Source organism: Microcebus murinus, chromosome 14, assembly GCF_040939455.1.
Source record: "Microcebus murinus isolate Inina chromosome 14, M.murinus_Inina_mat1.0, whole genome shotgun sequence".
In the NCBI taxonomy this organism is placed as follows: Eukaryota; Metazoa; Chordata; class Mammalia; order Primates; family Cheirogaleidae; genus Microcebus; species Microcebus murinus.
Window position 1 is genome coordinate 7,815,001 of NC_134117.1, and position 14,691 is coordinate 7,829,691.

General features: G+C 55.3%; 1 protein-coding gene, 1 non-coding gene and 1 pseudogene across 2 annotated transcripts; 1 reads left to right on the forward strand and 2 right to left on the reverse strand.

The window, feature by feature from the left end:
• Positions 1–4,163: 4,163 nt before the first annotated feature.
• Positions 4,164–5,842, reverse strand: HMX3 (H6 family homeobox 3). Its single transcript, XM_012781314.2, has 2 exons — positions 5,443–5,842; positions 4,164–4,837 (listed from the first exon to the last, which is right to left on the reverse strand). Exons 1-2 carry the CDS (start codon positions 5,840–5,842, stop codon positions 4,164–4,166), a joined length of 1,074 nt encoding a protein of 357 aa, XP_012636768.1.
• Positions 5,843–12,686: 6,844 nt separating this feature from the next.
• LOC142875754 (uncharacterized) lies at positions 12,687–12,785 on the forward strand (annotated as a pseudogene).
• Positions 12,786–13,226: 441 nt separating this feature from the next.
• On the reverse strand, positions 13,227–13,333 carry LOC142875746 (U6 spliceosomal RNA). Its single transcript, XR_012923041.1, has one exon. It is a non-coding gene; the product is annotated as a U6 spliceosomal RNA (small nuclear RNA).
• Between the last annotated feature and the right edge of the window lie 1,358 nt (positions 13,334–14,691).

Genomic DNA, 14,691 nt, shown 5'->3' on the forward strand with positions numbered 1-14,691 from the left:
CTGCAGAGCGCGGCACCGTGGGGACCCCCGCTCCGAAAAACGTCCCAGCCCATAGGCCTATGAGGGTACGCAGTGGGGTGGTGGCCGGGTCCACCAGTTTATCCCAGATGGCTGGTGAGGAGTGAGCTCCGAGCATCCCTGCAGGGAGGATGTTCAGGCTTCCAGCAGCAGAGGAGGGAGTGCCACCTCACTCCCTGTCCAGTAATTTCCCAGGGTTCTTCCCAGTTTGCCTTAGCCTGGAGCCATCGGAGAAAACCAGCTGCCCAGGGTCACCTCAAACAAGGTGTGCTGACTATCCATGCCTGTGCCTCAGTGATGGCGGTTATGCTAAACACATTTTGTGGGTGGGAGTGCTAGCAGCCTGCCGATCCGGTGTCTCTTAGGAGGTGTAGAATACGCTTGTGTGTGGTGTGTGTTATGTCAGGTGTGTGTCCCGTGTGTCTGCATGTGTGTCTGTCTGGATGAAGCAGAAAGAATTTAGCCTTGAAGGGGAGATCATTCCCACTGACCCAAAGATTAAATTTGGGTGCGGATGGGTGAGAATCTGAAGTTAGGATAGGCTCAGAAAAGGCTGGGTTCCACAATCTGAAGGAGGGGTGAGATGACAGAATCAAGAGTGTCAGCTCAGCATTCTAGGATAGGGGACAGGGGATGGCCAAGAGGAATTTTGTGTAGGCACCTTCCCTCCTCCTTTCTAAAAGCCCGGTTTTGGTGAGTGGTTCCAGCGGCTCTCCACAACCTTTGCGGAGACAGTGAGGAGGTGGGGCCGTGCTGGTGGGGGAAGCAGGTGACAGCCAGCTCTGGAGAGGTGACACTCCCACCCAGTGCTTTCTTGGCCTCTCCAAACAGGAAGGCCTCAGAAAGACTTGCAGTCCAGCTTAGGATGCTTCCTTCTGAGACCGGCGTCTGTACCCCTGATCCTTGCACCGGGCACAACTCCTTCTCTTGCACTGGGAAAATACTCGACCTTGACAGGGGGGGAAGGAGACGTTTCCCACCCCAGCGGGCTTCTAGACTCACACTGCCTCCAGCCCTGTAGCCAAATGTCGCCATCCCCCTTCCTCAGGGTGTGCACTTTGGCTCTGGGGAGGGACCCACAGCTCCCGGACAGCCGGGCTCCCCAACAGGAGGGAAAAGGAGGCCAGGGGGAGCAGGACAAAGGATACGCTGTGCTTGTGGAGAACTAGTTATTTCTTGACTTTGTAAAGACCGGGTCAGTCAAGAACCGTTTTCTAGAATCCAAACACAAATAAAGAAGTATTTTCTTGGCGTTTGATAACATCGTGTTCTGGCTGTAAAATCTAAGAATGTGTTTGCTATTGCAACATTATTTTTAATGAGCTGTTATTGGCCTGTCCCGCGGTTAGTATTGCCAACAGTAAAAGGCATCACTATGTTTGTAGGTTACACAAGGAACAACATATTTTGACCCCGAATTTCTGTTTATTTTTCATTTGTGACACATGCCCTCGTTTTTATTCCAAACCAGAGGGAAATAAAGGGAGATCTATCTTCACTGGGGTCCAGGCTAAATTTTTGCCATAAATACGCATGCTGGTTTATTTGGGGGCCAGTTTTCCATCAACAGAAAACGATACTCGACGTTTCAGCCACAGTAGAATCAATTGTGTCGATTGAATTTGAAGAGCCTGGCAGCGCACGGGAGAGGTGAGGGAGCGCGTGCATGCGCTCCCCAGCGGTCGCGCCCTGCCGCGTGCTCTCCGGAATCTTTCCAGCCTCCGGGTTTCTCATCTCCCCCTTTTGGCTCCCCAGCTTCAAACATGCCCTGCCAGGAGTTGTGCGTGCACACCCCCCAGCTTAAAGACAGGCGGCCTCACGGGGTTGGCAAGGGGCGTCCAAGCACCTGCTGCTGTCGAGCGGACTGGCCCTCCCAGGCGGTAGCGGCGAGCAGTGCCTCCACAGGCTGCTGCGGACCAACAGTGCTACGGCCCGGCGCCCGGCAGTGGTGCGGGCGGGCGTGGCGATCGCTGCGCTTCCAGAACAGAGACCGGGGATCTAGAGATGCCGCCCTCCAGGTGTTAGGCACTGGCGGTCAGAGAAGGGCCTCGCAAGGAGGGGACCAGGTCCGCTCTGTTTCTGCTGCGCAGCTGGGTGGCCTCTGTTCCCCGGCACTTGGCACATCAGGACAGTGCCCGTCCCCAAGCCGCCCCCAAACCACAGTTCCGCAAGCCCTGCAGCAGTGTCCCTGTCCTGGAAGTGGGAGCCACCGTCCCTAGCGCCCGTTAGCATCCCCGGAGTTGCCCTCTCCCAGCCGGACTTGGTGATCAGCCGGTGGCAGCAGCTAAAGCTCTAAGCTCACTCTAAGCTCACTCCCTTCTTCCCTCCGCCACCACCCCAGGTGCAACCAGAGCGCACCACGCTCTTAGCCGGTGGAGGAGTGCTCTGGGATGCCCTGCCCAGAAGCCCTCAGCTCTGGAAGGAACCGTGGCTTGGGAAGGGAAAGCGAGGCTGCAGCCCTGCGTTCAGAAACACCAGCTGTCTCCGGTATTTCGCCTCTCTCGGCTGTTGCTTTGCCGAATTTCAAAAACCAGATAAGCCTAGGTCCTCACCCCGTCCGCCCCACATTCTTCCCTGCTCGCTGGGCGTTTCAAGTCGCGGAAGATACTGGGGAGAGATCGCCCCTGGTCGCGAACAAAGCGGCCTCTGTCTCCGCCCGCCTCCTGGGTTCTAGCGCTGTGCGTCCCGGGCGGACTTAGCGAGCTCAGGGGCAGCCGGCGAGCAAGACAGAAAAGAGTTCTGGAGACACCTGCTCTGGGAAAAATCGTCCAAAGTTACACACTCTGGCAACACGAAAGGCTTCGCTTTTCTTTTCTTTTTAATTAATTCAATTTCACGACAACATTAAGTGTAACAATATTTTGTGGTTTTTTTTTTCTTTTTCTTAAAAAGGGACTGAACCCGGGCAGATGAGGGAAACAAACTATCTGAGAACAACAGGTGTAGCTGACAGAAAGAAACAGATTGGGTAACAGAGCCAGGAGCCCCAGGGAGTTCGAGGGTGAACTTTACAAGGAACCTGTACATTTATCAAATAAGTTAAAATTCTCCTAAATTGATTGTCCTTCACTTAAAGCGCTCCAGTATGCCTAACTTACTCCTTTGAGAATCGCTACCTATGCTCGTTTCCTTCCTTCCCCTCTTTCCCTTGCCTAATTTTTTCTTTCGAAATGAATGATCGTGATTATTCAGTGGAAAAGCCCGTTCCCCTCGGTGGAGGAGGAAACAGGGCTCTCAGGAAATTGTGTACAATATTGCACAGGTCAAAGCACAACAATTACTGCAGAATAAAAAAAAAGGTAGGGGGAGAGGATAAAACAAAAGATTTTTTTAAAATATTGAAATCACTCTCTCAAAAAAGGGAACAAAGTAATAACAGTAATATTAATAATAATTTACCAAGTGAAATTCTCCAAATAAATGCTACTAATAAATAAGACCACTCAAACCCGGCCAGAAGTGGAGCTGTTTCAATAGTCAGAGTTCTGATTTTTGCCTGTCTTGTCTTTACCCTTTAAACTCTTAGAATTCTTAGGTCACAAAAGGAGAAAGATGAAGAGGTTAATTGCAACAGACCTCTGCCAGAGAGAGCGGCCTGCATCGGGATTCTTATGAGAGGCTGCTCAGATACTGAAAATCTTGGAGGATAACTGATTGGGGGTGGGAGAACAAACACATCCAGAAATAAAAGTACTGCCATATGAATACTTCCTCTCTTTGGATTCTGAAAATAGTTCTGAAGAACACGGATAAATGAGAGGAATTCGGGTTTTGCGCTTATTTTCATTCTATAAAAATAAAACCAAAAGCCACAGAGCAATGCAAATTTGGGGGGAGGGCTGCACATTTTACGAAAGCTTTTAGCTGAAATATTTGACCTGGGAATTTTGTCTTTTCCCTGCTTTCTCTTAATATAAGCCAAAATCAAAAGAGGGGAAGCGCCTCAAATCCATTAGGGATGAATTGCACGAAAATGCATTGCAAATACTTACAAAACACTACCGGTTAGGGGAGGGGAGGTCGGGGCAGTGTGCCGAAGCCCGGGTTCCCGAAGGCCGCTGGACATCTCGGCGCCCTCGGCCCAGCCCAGTCTCCTCCGGGTCCGGCAGCGGGCCGGGCTTTCCCTCCCTCTCCCCTCTCGGGCCTCAGACCGGCCGTAGAAGCGGCACGGACGAGACCACCGGGTGCGAATAGTAGACGGGATGCGGGAAGGTGAGCAGTGGCTGGCTGACCGGCACTGGGGCCCCTGCGGCCGCGGCCGCCGCGCCCTCGGCCGCTGAGTTCTCGTGGTACAGGATGGGCACCCGCACGATGCGCTGCGCGGCGGCATGGCTCAGGTTGGCCGCCTCCAGCTCCGCCGCCAGCTGCCGCTTCCACTTGTTGCGGCGGTTCTGGAACCAGATCTTGACCTGCGTCTCGGTGAGGTGCAGCGACGCGGCCAGGCCGGCGCGCTCGGAGCTGCTCAGGTAGCGCTTCATGTCGAAGGTGGACTCGAGCTGGAAGACCTGGCTGCGCGAGAAGACAGTGCGCGTCTTCTTCTTGCGGCACGCGGGCTTCTTCTCCGGACTCTCGGCGCCCTTCTTCCAGTCCTCTGAGCCCGGCGTCGCCGCCGCTGTCCCTACATTCGCCCCAGCCGCGCCTGGCGCCGCCTCGCCCTCCTTCTTGCCTTCCTCGGAGTCGCTCTCCTCCAGAATGATCTCGTCCGGGCTCTTGGAGTCCAGCTCCTTGTGGTCGGGGTCGGCCTTGAGCAGCGGCTCCGGGGAGTCGCGGTCTGTGCCCGAAGCGGGGGAGGAGTCGCGCAGGAGGGCCTTCTCGGAGGCTGGAGAGACACAGACAGACGGACGCACACACACGCACACCGACATAGCCTTGAGCGAGGCTCGGCGCCTGGGGGCCGCAGGCTCAACCTGCGCCAGCCTCCAGGCCCCAGGCCTTGAGGCCTCGCCCAGTCCTCGACCTCCCCTTTCCCGGGCTACAGTAAGGGTGCCACGTTCTGGGATCCCCCTCCTCCCGAGGACAGGCGACCAGATGGCAGCGCGGCCACTTCCATTCCCTCAGCTCCCCAGCCAGGGGCCCGGGAGCTATTAGCCTTCAGCTTGGGCCCGGCCGGATCGCCCCCTGCTTCCTGGTGGTGTCCCAAGCCCCAACTGTCCGAAGCCTCCCCATTCATGCCCAAAGCCACTTTTCTGGGGAAACGCCCGCGACCCGGGCTCCAACACCACTTCTTTTCTCACCAAGTGGGATTGGATTCCCGGGCAGCTATACCCAGCGCACGGACAGGAGATGCAGGCCAGGGGCCGGAGGAAGTTGGCCAAACAGCGGGTTTGCAGGTGCTAGGTCCCAGGGCTGCGATGGGAAGCAGCGCGGGGCGGGGATGGGACTGGCGCGCAGGGGGACAACCAAAGTTCAAAGAGAGGTCGGTACCTTCAGGTCTCGGGAGGTGGCCGCCGGCGGGGGTCAGGGTGTAGGGGTACCACCAGGCCGGGGAGCGCTCCAGGTAGTGCGCAGGCAGGGCAAACCTCTGCGCCGGGATCTCAAAGCGGGGGAAAGCCAGGTCGCCCACCTGCGAGAGCGCGAAGCCCGCGGCGCCCTCCAGAGCCCCCTTGGCCGCCGCGGCGGCAGCGGCGGCGGCGGCGGCGGCGGCTGAGGCCGGCGCGAAGAGCGTCCGTGGGGGCGGCTGCGGTTTAGGGGCTGGCCGGTGGTGGTCTCCGTTGAGCAGGTTCTTGATGGAGAACGGGGACTCCTTGGGCGCGGGAGGTGGGGGCGGCGGCGGCGGGGGTTGCGCGCTGGCGGTGCCGGGGGCGTCCGGCCCGGGCTCCGGCATGGTCCCCTCTCCTCCGGGTCCCCAGGAGGGAGGGAGCGGGACAGGCGGCCGGCCGGGAGAGCAGGCGAGCGGCCGGAAATCAGACCATAAACGGAACTCAACTACGGGGCGAAAAGTAGGGGGCCGCCCCGGGCGCAAATCCAGCCGAGGGAGGGCGGGGTGAGGACCCAGCCGGGGCGGGCTCGCATGGGGGAGGGGTGTCGAGGGGCGGGGAGCGGCCCTGCCGCGGCACCGAGGGAGCAAGGCGGCTCGGCTGCGGCTGCAGCTCCCGGGGAGGAGGCAGCGAGAGCAGTCCCCGGCTAGGGGCTGCGTCAATCCGGCGCCGGATGCTAATGATGAAATCAAAATGTCATCCAAGTTAAATGCGGGGAGTATACGGCGATTGGGCGCGTACAATGGCAAATGGGATTAGGCAGGCGAAGGCTCAGCCGAGCCCCGGCCCCGCAGCCGCCTGCGCCACCGCCCCCTCCTCGCCTTCCCTCGGATTTTGGCGCTTTGGCTTCGGGCTATAAGAGCCCGCCTGTTATTGGCTTTATATAGTCCAATTAGGCAGCAAATGAGGACAAGCCTATTAGCACAAAAGGATATTGGCTCCCGCTAAAGAGGCACTCGGAGCGCTCCTGCGAGCGCTGGAGGCGAGCGAGGGACGTGGAGCAGGCGGCGCCCCTGGCCGGAGCGCACTGACAGCCGCGAGCCGGGACCCGCGCCTCCCTCTCCCCCCTGCGGCTCACGGACCGGCTTCCCGCCGCCAGGCCTGCTGGCGGGGGGAGGGGTGGGCCAGGCCCGTCCGGGTCACTTCGGGGTTATCTGCGCTCACAGCTGCCGCTCCCCCGCCCCCTGGGACTCGGCAGGGACCCGCCGCCCCCACGCGGCTGGAGAGCCACGCAGCGCCGGCGCAGGAGGCAGGACGCGACCTCAGCCCGCGGCGAAGTCTTCACTTTTCTACCCTTTGGTGTCCGGCGGCCTCAGCATTTTCCCCAAAGCCTGCTAGAAAGGGTGCGGTCACCAAGAGGGGATTTGGGCTCCCCACCCACCGTCTATCCGATAGGAAGGGAATCGGGTGTAAGTCCTCGCACGGCGTCTGCGGGCTCAGGAATCCAGGTAGCCTTGGCCTTTGGCCCTGGAAAACCGAAGAGTGAGCCTTCCCCTAGGAGCAGGAGCCGGTGTGAGTCTCTGCGAGTGGGCGCCGAACCGGCCGACGGCCGCGGGTCACTCGGCGGGGCTGCCGGGGCCGTCGGGGCCTCGCGTCGACGGCTGCACTCCGAAGGGCACTCCTCTCCCCTGGCCGCCGGTGCCCAAGGCTCGAGGATGAACTCAGAGCCTGCAACCCTGCAGGCAGCACTTTCTCCTAGGAAGTCTCTCCGCCGGCTCTGGAGCTGCGTAACGCTTCGATAGGGGCCGTGTGAACCGAAGGCGCAGCGCTGTGGCTTCCTCAGCAGCGGCAGCGGCTCCCACAGCACGTCCCGATGGCCGCCAAGTCCCTAGAGAACCGCAACTTGGTCTCTGAGGAACAGCTGAGTGGAAGGTCACTCGACTCTGTTCGGCTTTAAAAATAGGTCTCCGGGTCCCAAGAGAAACCCATGAGGCAGATATTTAAGACTTTAGGTTTAAGCATCCAGTTAATCAGGATTGTTTGTGGGGGTCCCTTCCCGAGGGACTGCTCGCTGAGGAGAAAGTGGCAAACTGACCTCACCCCACTCCACCCCTGGTGACGCTCCTGCACGCCCCGAGGTCTTTTTGTGGTCGCTTCACCTCCCCGCCGCTTTCTTTTTCGTTGGGTTGAGCCTCACCTAATTCAAGGCCACCCTGCATTGGCAGACGCGACCGTTTGGGGTCCCCAACTGAGAAATAGGTATGTTTTATTTTTTGGTCCTGGGGCATCAGACCCTCCCTCACCAAATCTGGATGGACGCATTTAGTGTTTCTTTCGGCAAACATCACCTACAGGAGTGAACTCTACTTTTGCGTCGGGAACCTGGAAGCATCGTAAATAGTGCTTCCACAAACAATTACTGTCATCATTATTGTCACTCCCTTGTGTTTGTACTGAGCTTTACTGGAATGCAAAACGCCACACCATCCAAAATCTGAGCTGGAACGAATCACAGCTCTAAGATTCAAACGGGGTGGGTCTCACGCTCGTGTTTGATAGGTGGAAACAGGCCCCCAGAGCGGAGGAGACCTGGCCTAGGTCACCCTACTGCCGCTGGCACCCAGAAGTCGTTTTCTCCCAACCGCAGAAATGGCTCCATGCGCGCAGGTCTTTGCGGGCCACGCGCCCGAGGATGCGTCGAGAGACCCCCGCCAGTGTGCACGCGTGTCGCGGGAGATCTGCGGTCCGGGGCGCACGCGTGCAAACTTGGCCAAAGTTTTGACTCAAGGAAGCCGCCTTTTGACTAAGACAAGTGGAAAAGCTTGTCTCTCTCCTGGAAGAGCGGCGGCGGGCCGACGTCGCGGGAAAGCCTGAGAGTCTGTCCCGGGAGCTGGGCTCTTGGCTGATCTCGACTCCGGGGCTAGACCCAGATTGGGGTGGGGGAAGAGACTGGCTCCAGAAGACTCCGGGACTATCGCCCCCGCCCCTGCCCCTGCCACACGACCACCCGAGCCTCGCTCTTCCTTTGTCGCCCAAGTTCTCCCGGTGACGCCCCTCTCGGGGGCGCGCGAGTGCGCTGGTGTGTGCGCGTCTGCGTTTCGACCAGGGCAGGGGGTTTGTGGGGTGGCAGCACGCCCAGAGCATCCTATGAGTTTCTGGGGTGCCGGGCTTGACCAGCAGGCTGCACGCATCTTTCCCTTCCGCTTCGAGGAAGCTCGCGGAACTCGGCCAGGCGCGGGCACAGCCGGTCTCTGGCTCCGGCGTCGCCTCCGCTCCCTGGCGCGCGGGACTCCGGTCAAAGTCGGGCGCGCAGCGCCCTCTATGGGCCTTCCGGGGCCAGGCCCGCGGGCTCCGGAGGAACCGCCGTCGGGCGCAGCAGAGAAAAGCACTTGGGATCTCGCCCTTGCCGGCCTCGGGCAGAGACCAAAGCGTTTCTTCCCTGGATTCCGGGAGGAGCACGGTGTAAAGTGGCGTTCAGATCTCTGCTGACCCTTACCCCGCCAGCACAGGAAGTGGTCTCCCCTGCCTCAGTTTTACACCCTCTCTGTGTCCCCCCTGCAGCTTATCTTGCGGTGCCTGTCCGACTGCAGGCTAGGCGTGAGCTCCCGGAGGCCCACGCCGGGAAGGGAAGGGCTGCCCCACTCGTGGCCTGCCAACCAGCGGGCGCTCAGTAACCGCTTGTCAATGTCTGTACGCCCGAGATGGATGAATTAATGAATGAATGAACGAACGAATGAATGAATAGATTCACAGTTCCCTTGCAGAGGATTGGTCCACTTGCCTGGGGTCCTTCAGCTAGTCTGATCCTACCCCAAAGCAGTTCTTAAAGGGCTTAATGAAAATCTGAGGTCTTTTGACGACTCATTTTACAAAACCTAAAGGAGCCCCAGACATAGGCCCATCAGAGGCGCCTTCACAGGCTAATTCAAGGCAGATGGACCACACAGGGCAGGGTCTCCACGCCTCCCCCTGGGAAAAGGGACCAGGCGGGCAGAGGAGGCCTGGAGATCTAGTAATTAACACCTAACTTTCACACAAACGAGTGAGGCCTGGCAAAGGAGCCCGAGAGCGGGAGTCCTCACCTGCCCCAAGCCCACCACACACAAAGCACATACACACTTGTGCACGCATGCAAGTCGGCGAGCAGTGAGTTCCCCAACGGAGGGGAGCGCTTCCATTATTCTCCAACACCTCGCCTAAGAGGAGGTTGCTTCCCTCCATAGCCAAACTGGGGTTCTTCTTGGACCAGTTTCCTGGGACAGCCACGTTCTTATCCATGGGGGAGTGAGGACTGCTTAGGCTTTTAGTCAAAGCTGCAAAGCTCCCAGGCTGGCTGCAGGCCACCATGATTGACACAGCCACAGTTTGCCTTGGTTCTGATGGTCCCGTTTTACCACCTGACTCTCCTGACCTGCAGGTCTTTGATTTGTAGGCAGAATGGACAAAAGCCTGGGATTGTGATTCTGGGGAAACTGTGGCCCAGGCTACACGTGCTCTGGCCCTCTTTTCTGGAAAGTTCTATCCCATCTTTCCCATTTTTTGGCACCAAGAATGCTGCCAAAGACCCCTCCTTTGGCTAATGACTATAACTCTGAGAAAGTAAATAGCCCTTGGAGATGGGTTGTAGCCATGTTGTCCTTGATCATGTATGTGCCCTGAGTCACATACAATGTCCTTAGAGTAGCTGAATGTCTAGCCACTTCCTGACAGTCAGGATAATAATAATATGAAGGTAATATCAGCTAACAGTCATTATAAGCCAGGCACAATAACCCGGTGAGGTAGGAGGTACTATTATTATTCCCACTTGACAGATGAGGAAACTGAGGCACAGAGAGTGTGACAAAGGGGAGCCGGAAAGAGAACTAAAACACATTTAGCCTCACAGCGTTGTTGTAAGGACAGTGCTGGCATACAGTAAGTGCTATGTACGTGCTGGCTCCTGTTGCTGTTATTCTTTATTCATTCATTCTTCAGGATGAACCCACGGGCCAAAAATCTGCTGTGGCAGGGTTTCCCGAGAAAGCTAACATAGCCCTCCAGGGCAGGGAGTCCCAGGAACGGCTCCCTTGCTTCAAGGCAGCTTCACCACCAAGGAGTGAGCTGGCTCTCCCACACTCCTGTCCCCGTTCTCTTCCTGGTTCTCTTGTCTTCAAAGGTCTTTCTCCCCAAACCAAGAATCTTTCACATGTGATTATTTGCAGGTTGCTCTCTGTCCTCAGAGTTCTCGTTAGGGCAAGAGAAGGGCAGATGTATATATTCTGCTCTGTCAAATCTTATTGTCTAGAAGTGTCTGGATGATTTGTGGGCTTTGGCTGATAATTTGCTACAGGCTCTGGCAAGACACTGGACTTCTCTGTGTCCCAGCCTCCTCATCTGGAAAACAACGGGGTACATCAAAATCAATCCATTGTGAGCAAAGCAGGGCCTGCTTCATGTCTTGCAAGGAGGTTCTCCTTGGGGAAAGGGCTGCACAAGGTCCCTGACTCATTCCTGGGCTCGCCTCCTTTCAGGTCTTCTCTCTGAAAATGGTGTGTTCTTCACACCTCAGTTCAGAGGGAGGCCCTCGCTCCAGAGTTGCACAGGGCCCCACTGTGGAACGTTCTCCTTTGGTTCTCTTATGTTGCTGAGACAAGCTGGGATTTCCGAAACAAATCCTGCTAAATACCAAGAACATCACTATGGCGTATTCAACAAAGGTTAGTTGAACACCTACTATGTACCAGGCGCTCTTCCAGGCACTTGAGATGCCTCAGTGAACAGCACAAAGATCCCTGCCCTCAGGGAGCTTGCATTCTAGTAGACGGGCAGGTACATTATAAAGTATGTTAGGCCAGGAACAGTGGCTCACTCCTATAAATCCCAGTGCTTTGGGAGGCTGAGGCAGGAGGATCACTTGAGGCCAAGAGTTTGGGACCAGCTTGGGTGACATAGTGAGACCCTTTCTCTACAAAAAGTAAGAAAAATTAGCTGGGCATGGCAGCACACACCTGTAGTCCCAGCTACTTGGAAGGCTGAAGCAGGAGCATTGCTTGAGCCCAGGAGTTTGAGGCTGCAGTGAGTTATGATCGTGCCACTGTACTGCAGCCTGGGCAACAGTGCAAGACCCCATCTCTTTAAAAAAAAAAAAGGTAAAAAAATCACCCCTAAAATATGTTAGGGGTGATAAGTGTTATGGAGAAAACTTAAAAGGGAACAGGAATGCTGGGTGGGGGGAGTTGTAGCATTAAATCAGGTGGTCAAGGGAAGCCTCATCAAGAAGGTGAGGTTTAAGCAAAACTCTGAGGAGGTGGGGTGTTAGGATGAGTGTTCTAGGAAGAAGGAAGTGCTCGAGCAAAAGGGTTATGGCAGGCACTGTGAACAGGTGTAGTGGGAGAGACGGCAGAGGTAAGTGGGCCGCGTGGGACTCCGAAGGCCCTGGTGGGAAGTCAGTCTTCACTCTGAGTGGAACAGAGGACCACTACACTGTAGTTTTATTTTTCAATCAACTTTTTAAGTATAATTTATTATGCAATAAGGTTCACACATTTTGAGGATGTTGTTTGATGAACTTTGACAAATGTATGCAGCTGAGTAACTGCCGGCCCCCACTCCCCTCACAAAGTTATCTCCTGGCACTTTGCAGTCAATTCCCCCATCCCCTCGCAAAGCGACAACAGATTAGATTTTATCATTAAAGATTCGTTTTTTCTGGTTCTAGAAATTCACATAAATATGTACATACTCCAGTATGTATTCTTTCTGAGTCTGGCTTCTTTGACTCGATGTGTCTGTGTTGTTCATCTGTGTCACTGTGCATAGTATTCCCACAGCAGGGTGTTCAGCAGAGGAGTGGCTTGTCTGGCTTACATTTTTTTTTTTTGAGACAGAGTCTCGCTTTGTTGTCCAGGCTAGAGTGAGTGCTGTGGCGTCAGCCTAGCTCACAGCAACCTCAAACTCCTGGGCTCAAGCAATCCTCCTGCCTCAGCCTCCCGAGTAGCTGGGACTACAGGCATGCGCCACCATGCCCAGCTAATTTTTTCTATATATATTAGTTGGTCAATTAATTTCTTTCTATTTATAGTAGAGACGGGGGTCTCGCTCTTGCTCAGGCTGGTTTCAAACTCCTGACCTTGAACAATCCGCCCACCTCGGCCTCCCAGAGAGCTAGGATTACAGGTGTGAGCCACCGCACCCGGCTGGCTTACATTTTAAAATCAATTTTATATTCATTGACCCATTCTTCCCAAACTATCACTTCTCTTCTGGAGTGGTCCTGGGCTATACATCAAAATTGGAACGATACAGAGAAGATTAGCATGGCCCCCGCACAAGGATGACATGCAAATTCGTGAAGCGTTCCATCTCTTTTACGGTGATATAGCACATCTTATAGCAGTTCCTGAAGACTGCTAGGCAAGGAGTGGTTACAGTGTCCTCCAGATCATATGCCAGTGGCCAGGCAGCCCTAGAGATTGTTTTTTTTTTCTGGCATATTATGGGGATACAAATTTTAAGGTTTCAAAAAATGCCCTTCCCCCCCCCCCCGCAAGTCTGAGTTTCCAGCGTGACCATCCCCCAGATGGTGCACATCTCACTCATTATGTATGTATATACCCGCCCCCTCCCCCCTCCCACCTGCCCAATACCCTATTACTGTAGTACCTATGCGTCCACTTAGGTGCTGCTCAGTTAATACCAGTTTGCCGGTGAGTACATGTGGTGCTTATTTTTCCATTCTTGGGATACTTCACTCAGTAGTATGGGTTCCAGCTCTAACCAGGAAAATATAAGATGTGCTATATCACCGTAAAAAATATGGAACGCTTCACGAATTTGCGTGTCATCCTTGTGCGGGGGCCATGCTAATCTTCTCCGTATCGTTCCAATTTTAGTATATGTGCTGCCGAAGCGAGCACAGCCCTAGAGATTCTTTCATTGATTTGGCTGTTGACAATGGGCAGGCATTGTGCCAGGCTCTGGGGGCACAAGGCTAAATCAGGCACTGGTCCTGTTGTTGGGGTGCTCGCAGCCCAGAGAGGGAGACAGAGAAGAGAGTGAATAACGGCAATGCCACACGAGAGGCAAAGTGCCTCTGGCACTTGTAGGCACAGAGTGATAGGGATCACAGAGAAGGAAACACTATTGATAATTCAGTCGGGTGGTGTAGCGTGCTCAGCGGAGGGTTCCAACCAGGGTCTAGATGAGGATGTTGTTAGGCGGGCAAGGGAGCAGGACAAGGAGGCAGGGGAACCACCAGGGCATGGCCATACGGGCTGTGGTGGGAAGGCTGCACAGAGGGCTGCAGCGGGGACAGAGCCTGGCCAAAGAGACTGCTTCCCTCATGTGGGTCCTTGACTTCCTGCATTAAAACCAACAGGTCCGGGCCGGGCGTGGTGGCTCACGCCTGTCATCCTAGCACTCTGGGAGGCCGAGGCGGGTGGATTGCTCGAGGTCAGGAGTTCGAAACCAGCCTGAGCAAGATCGAGACCCCGTCTCGACTATAAATAGAAAGAAATTAATTGGCCAACTAATATATATATATAGAAAAAAATTAGCCGGGCATGGTGGCGCATGCCTGTAGTCCCAGCTACTCGGGAGGCTGAGGCAGGAGGATTGCTCGAGCCCAGGAGTTTGAGGTTGCTGTGAGCTAGGCTGACGCCATGGCACTCACTGTAGCTTGGGCAACAAAGCGAGATTCTGTCTCAAAACAACAACAACAACAAAAAAAAAACAGGTCTCCACTAAACCCATCATGTCACACTGTAGTGGTGGTGGCAGGGGTTGGGCAGCATGGGCTCAGGAGCCTGCAAAGTTTGCTAGTTGTAGTGGGCTGACTTCCAGCATGGGCCCTGTTATCAGCTTCATAGTGCTGCCATAACGAAGTACCAGAAACTGGAGGGTGAGGGTGGGGGGCTTAAAACAACAGAAATTTATTGTTTCACAGTTCTGGAGGCCAGATGTCCAAAACCAAGGATTCATCAGGGCCATGTTCCCTCTGAGTTTCTGGAGAAGAATCTGTTCTAGGGGAAGAATAACTCTCTCCTAACTGCTGGTAGCTTCTGGCAAGCCTTGGCATTCCTTGGCTTGTAGCTTCACCACTATTTTTGCCTCTGTCTTCACGTGGCTGTCTTCCCTCTGTGTGTGTCCCTGTGTCTTCATGTGGCCTTCTTATAAGGACACCAGTCATGGGGTTTAGAGCCCACACTAATCAACTATGAGCTCATCCTAATTTGAGTATAGCTGCAAAGGTCTTCTTTCCCAACAAGGTCAGATT

What these genes read in the sequence shown, in the direction of transcription:
- HMX3 (XM_012781314.2), bottom strand. Translation starts at nt 5,842, where the DNA reads ATGCCGGAGCCCGGGCCGGACGCCCCCGGCACCGCCAGCGCGCAACCC. An exon ending in CCACCTCCCGAGACCTGAAG is followed by an intron (nt 4,838 to 5,442) that starts GTACCGACCTCT and finishes GTGTCTCTCCAG; the next exon opens with CCTCCGAGAAGGCCCTCCTG.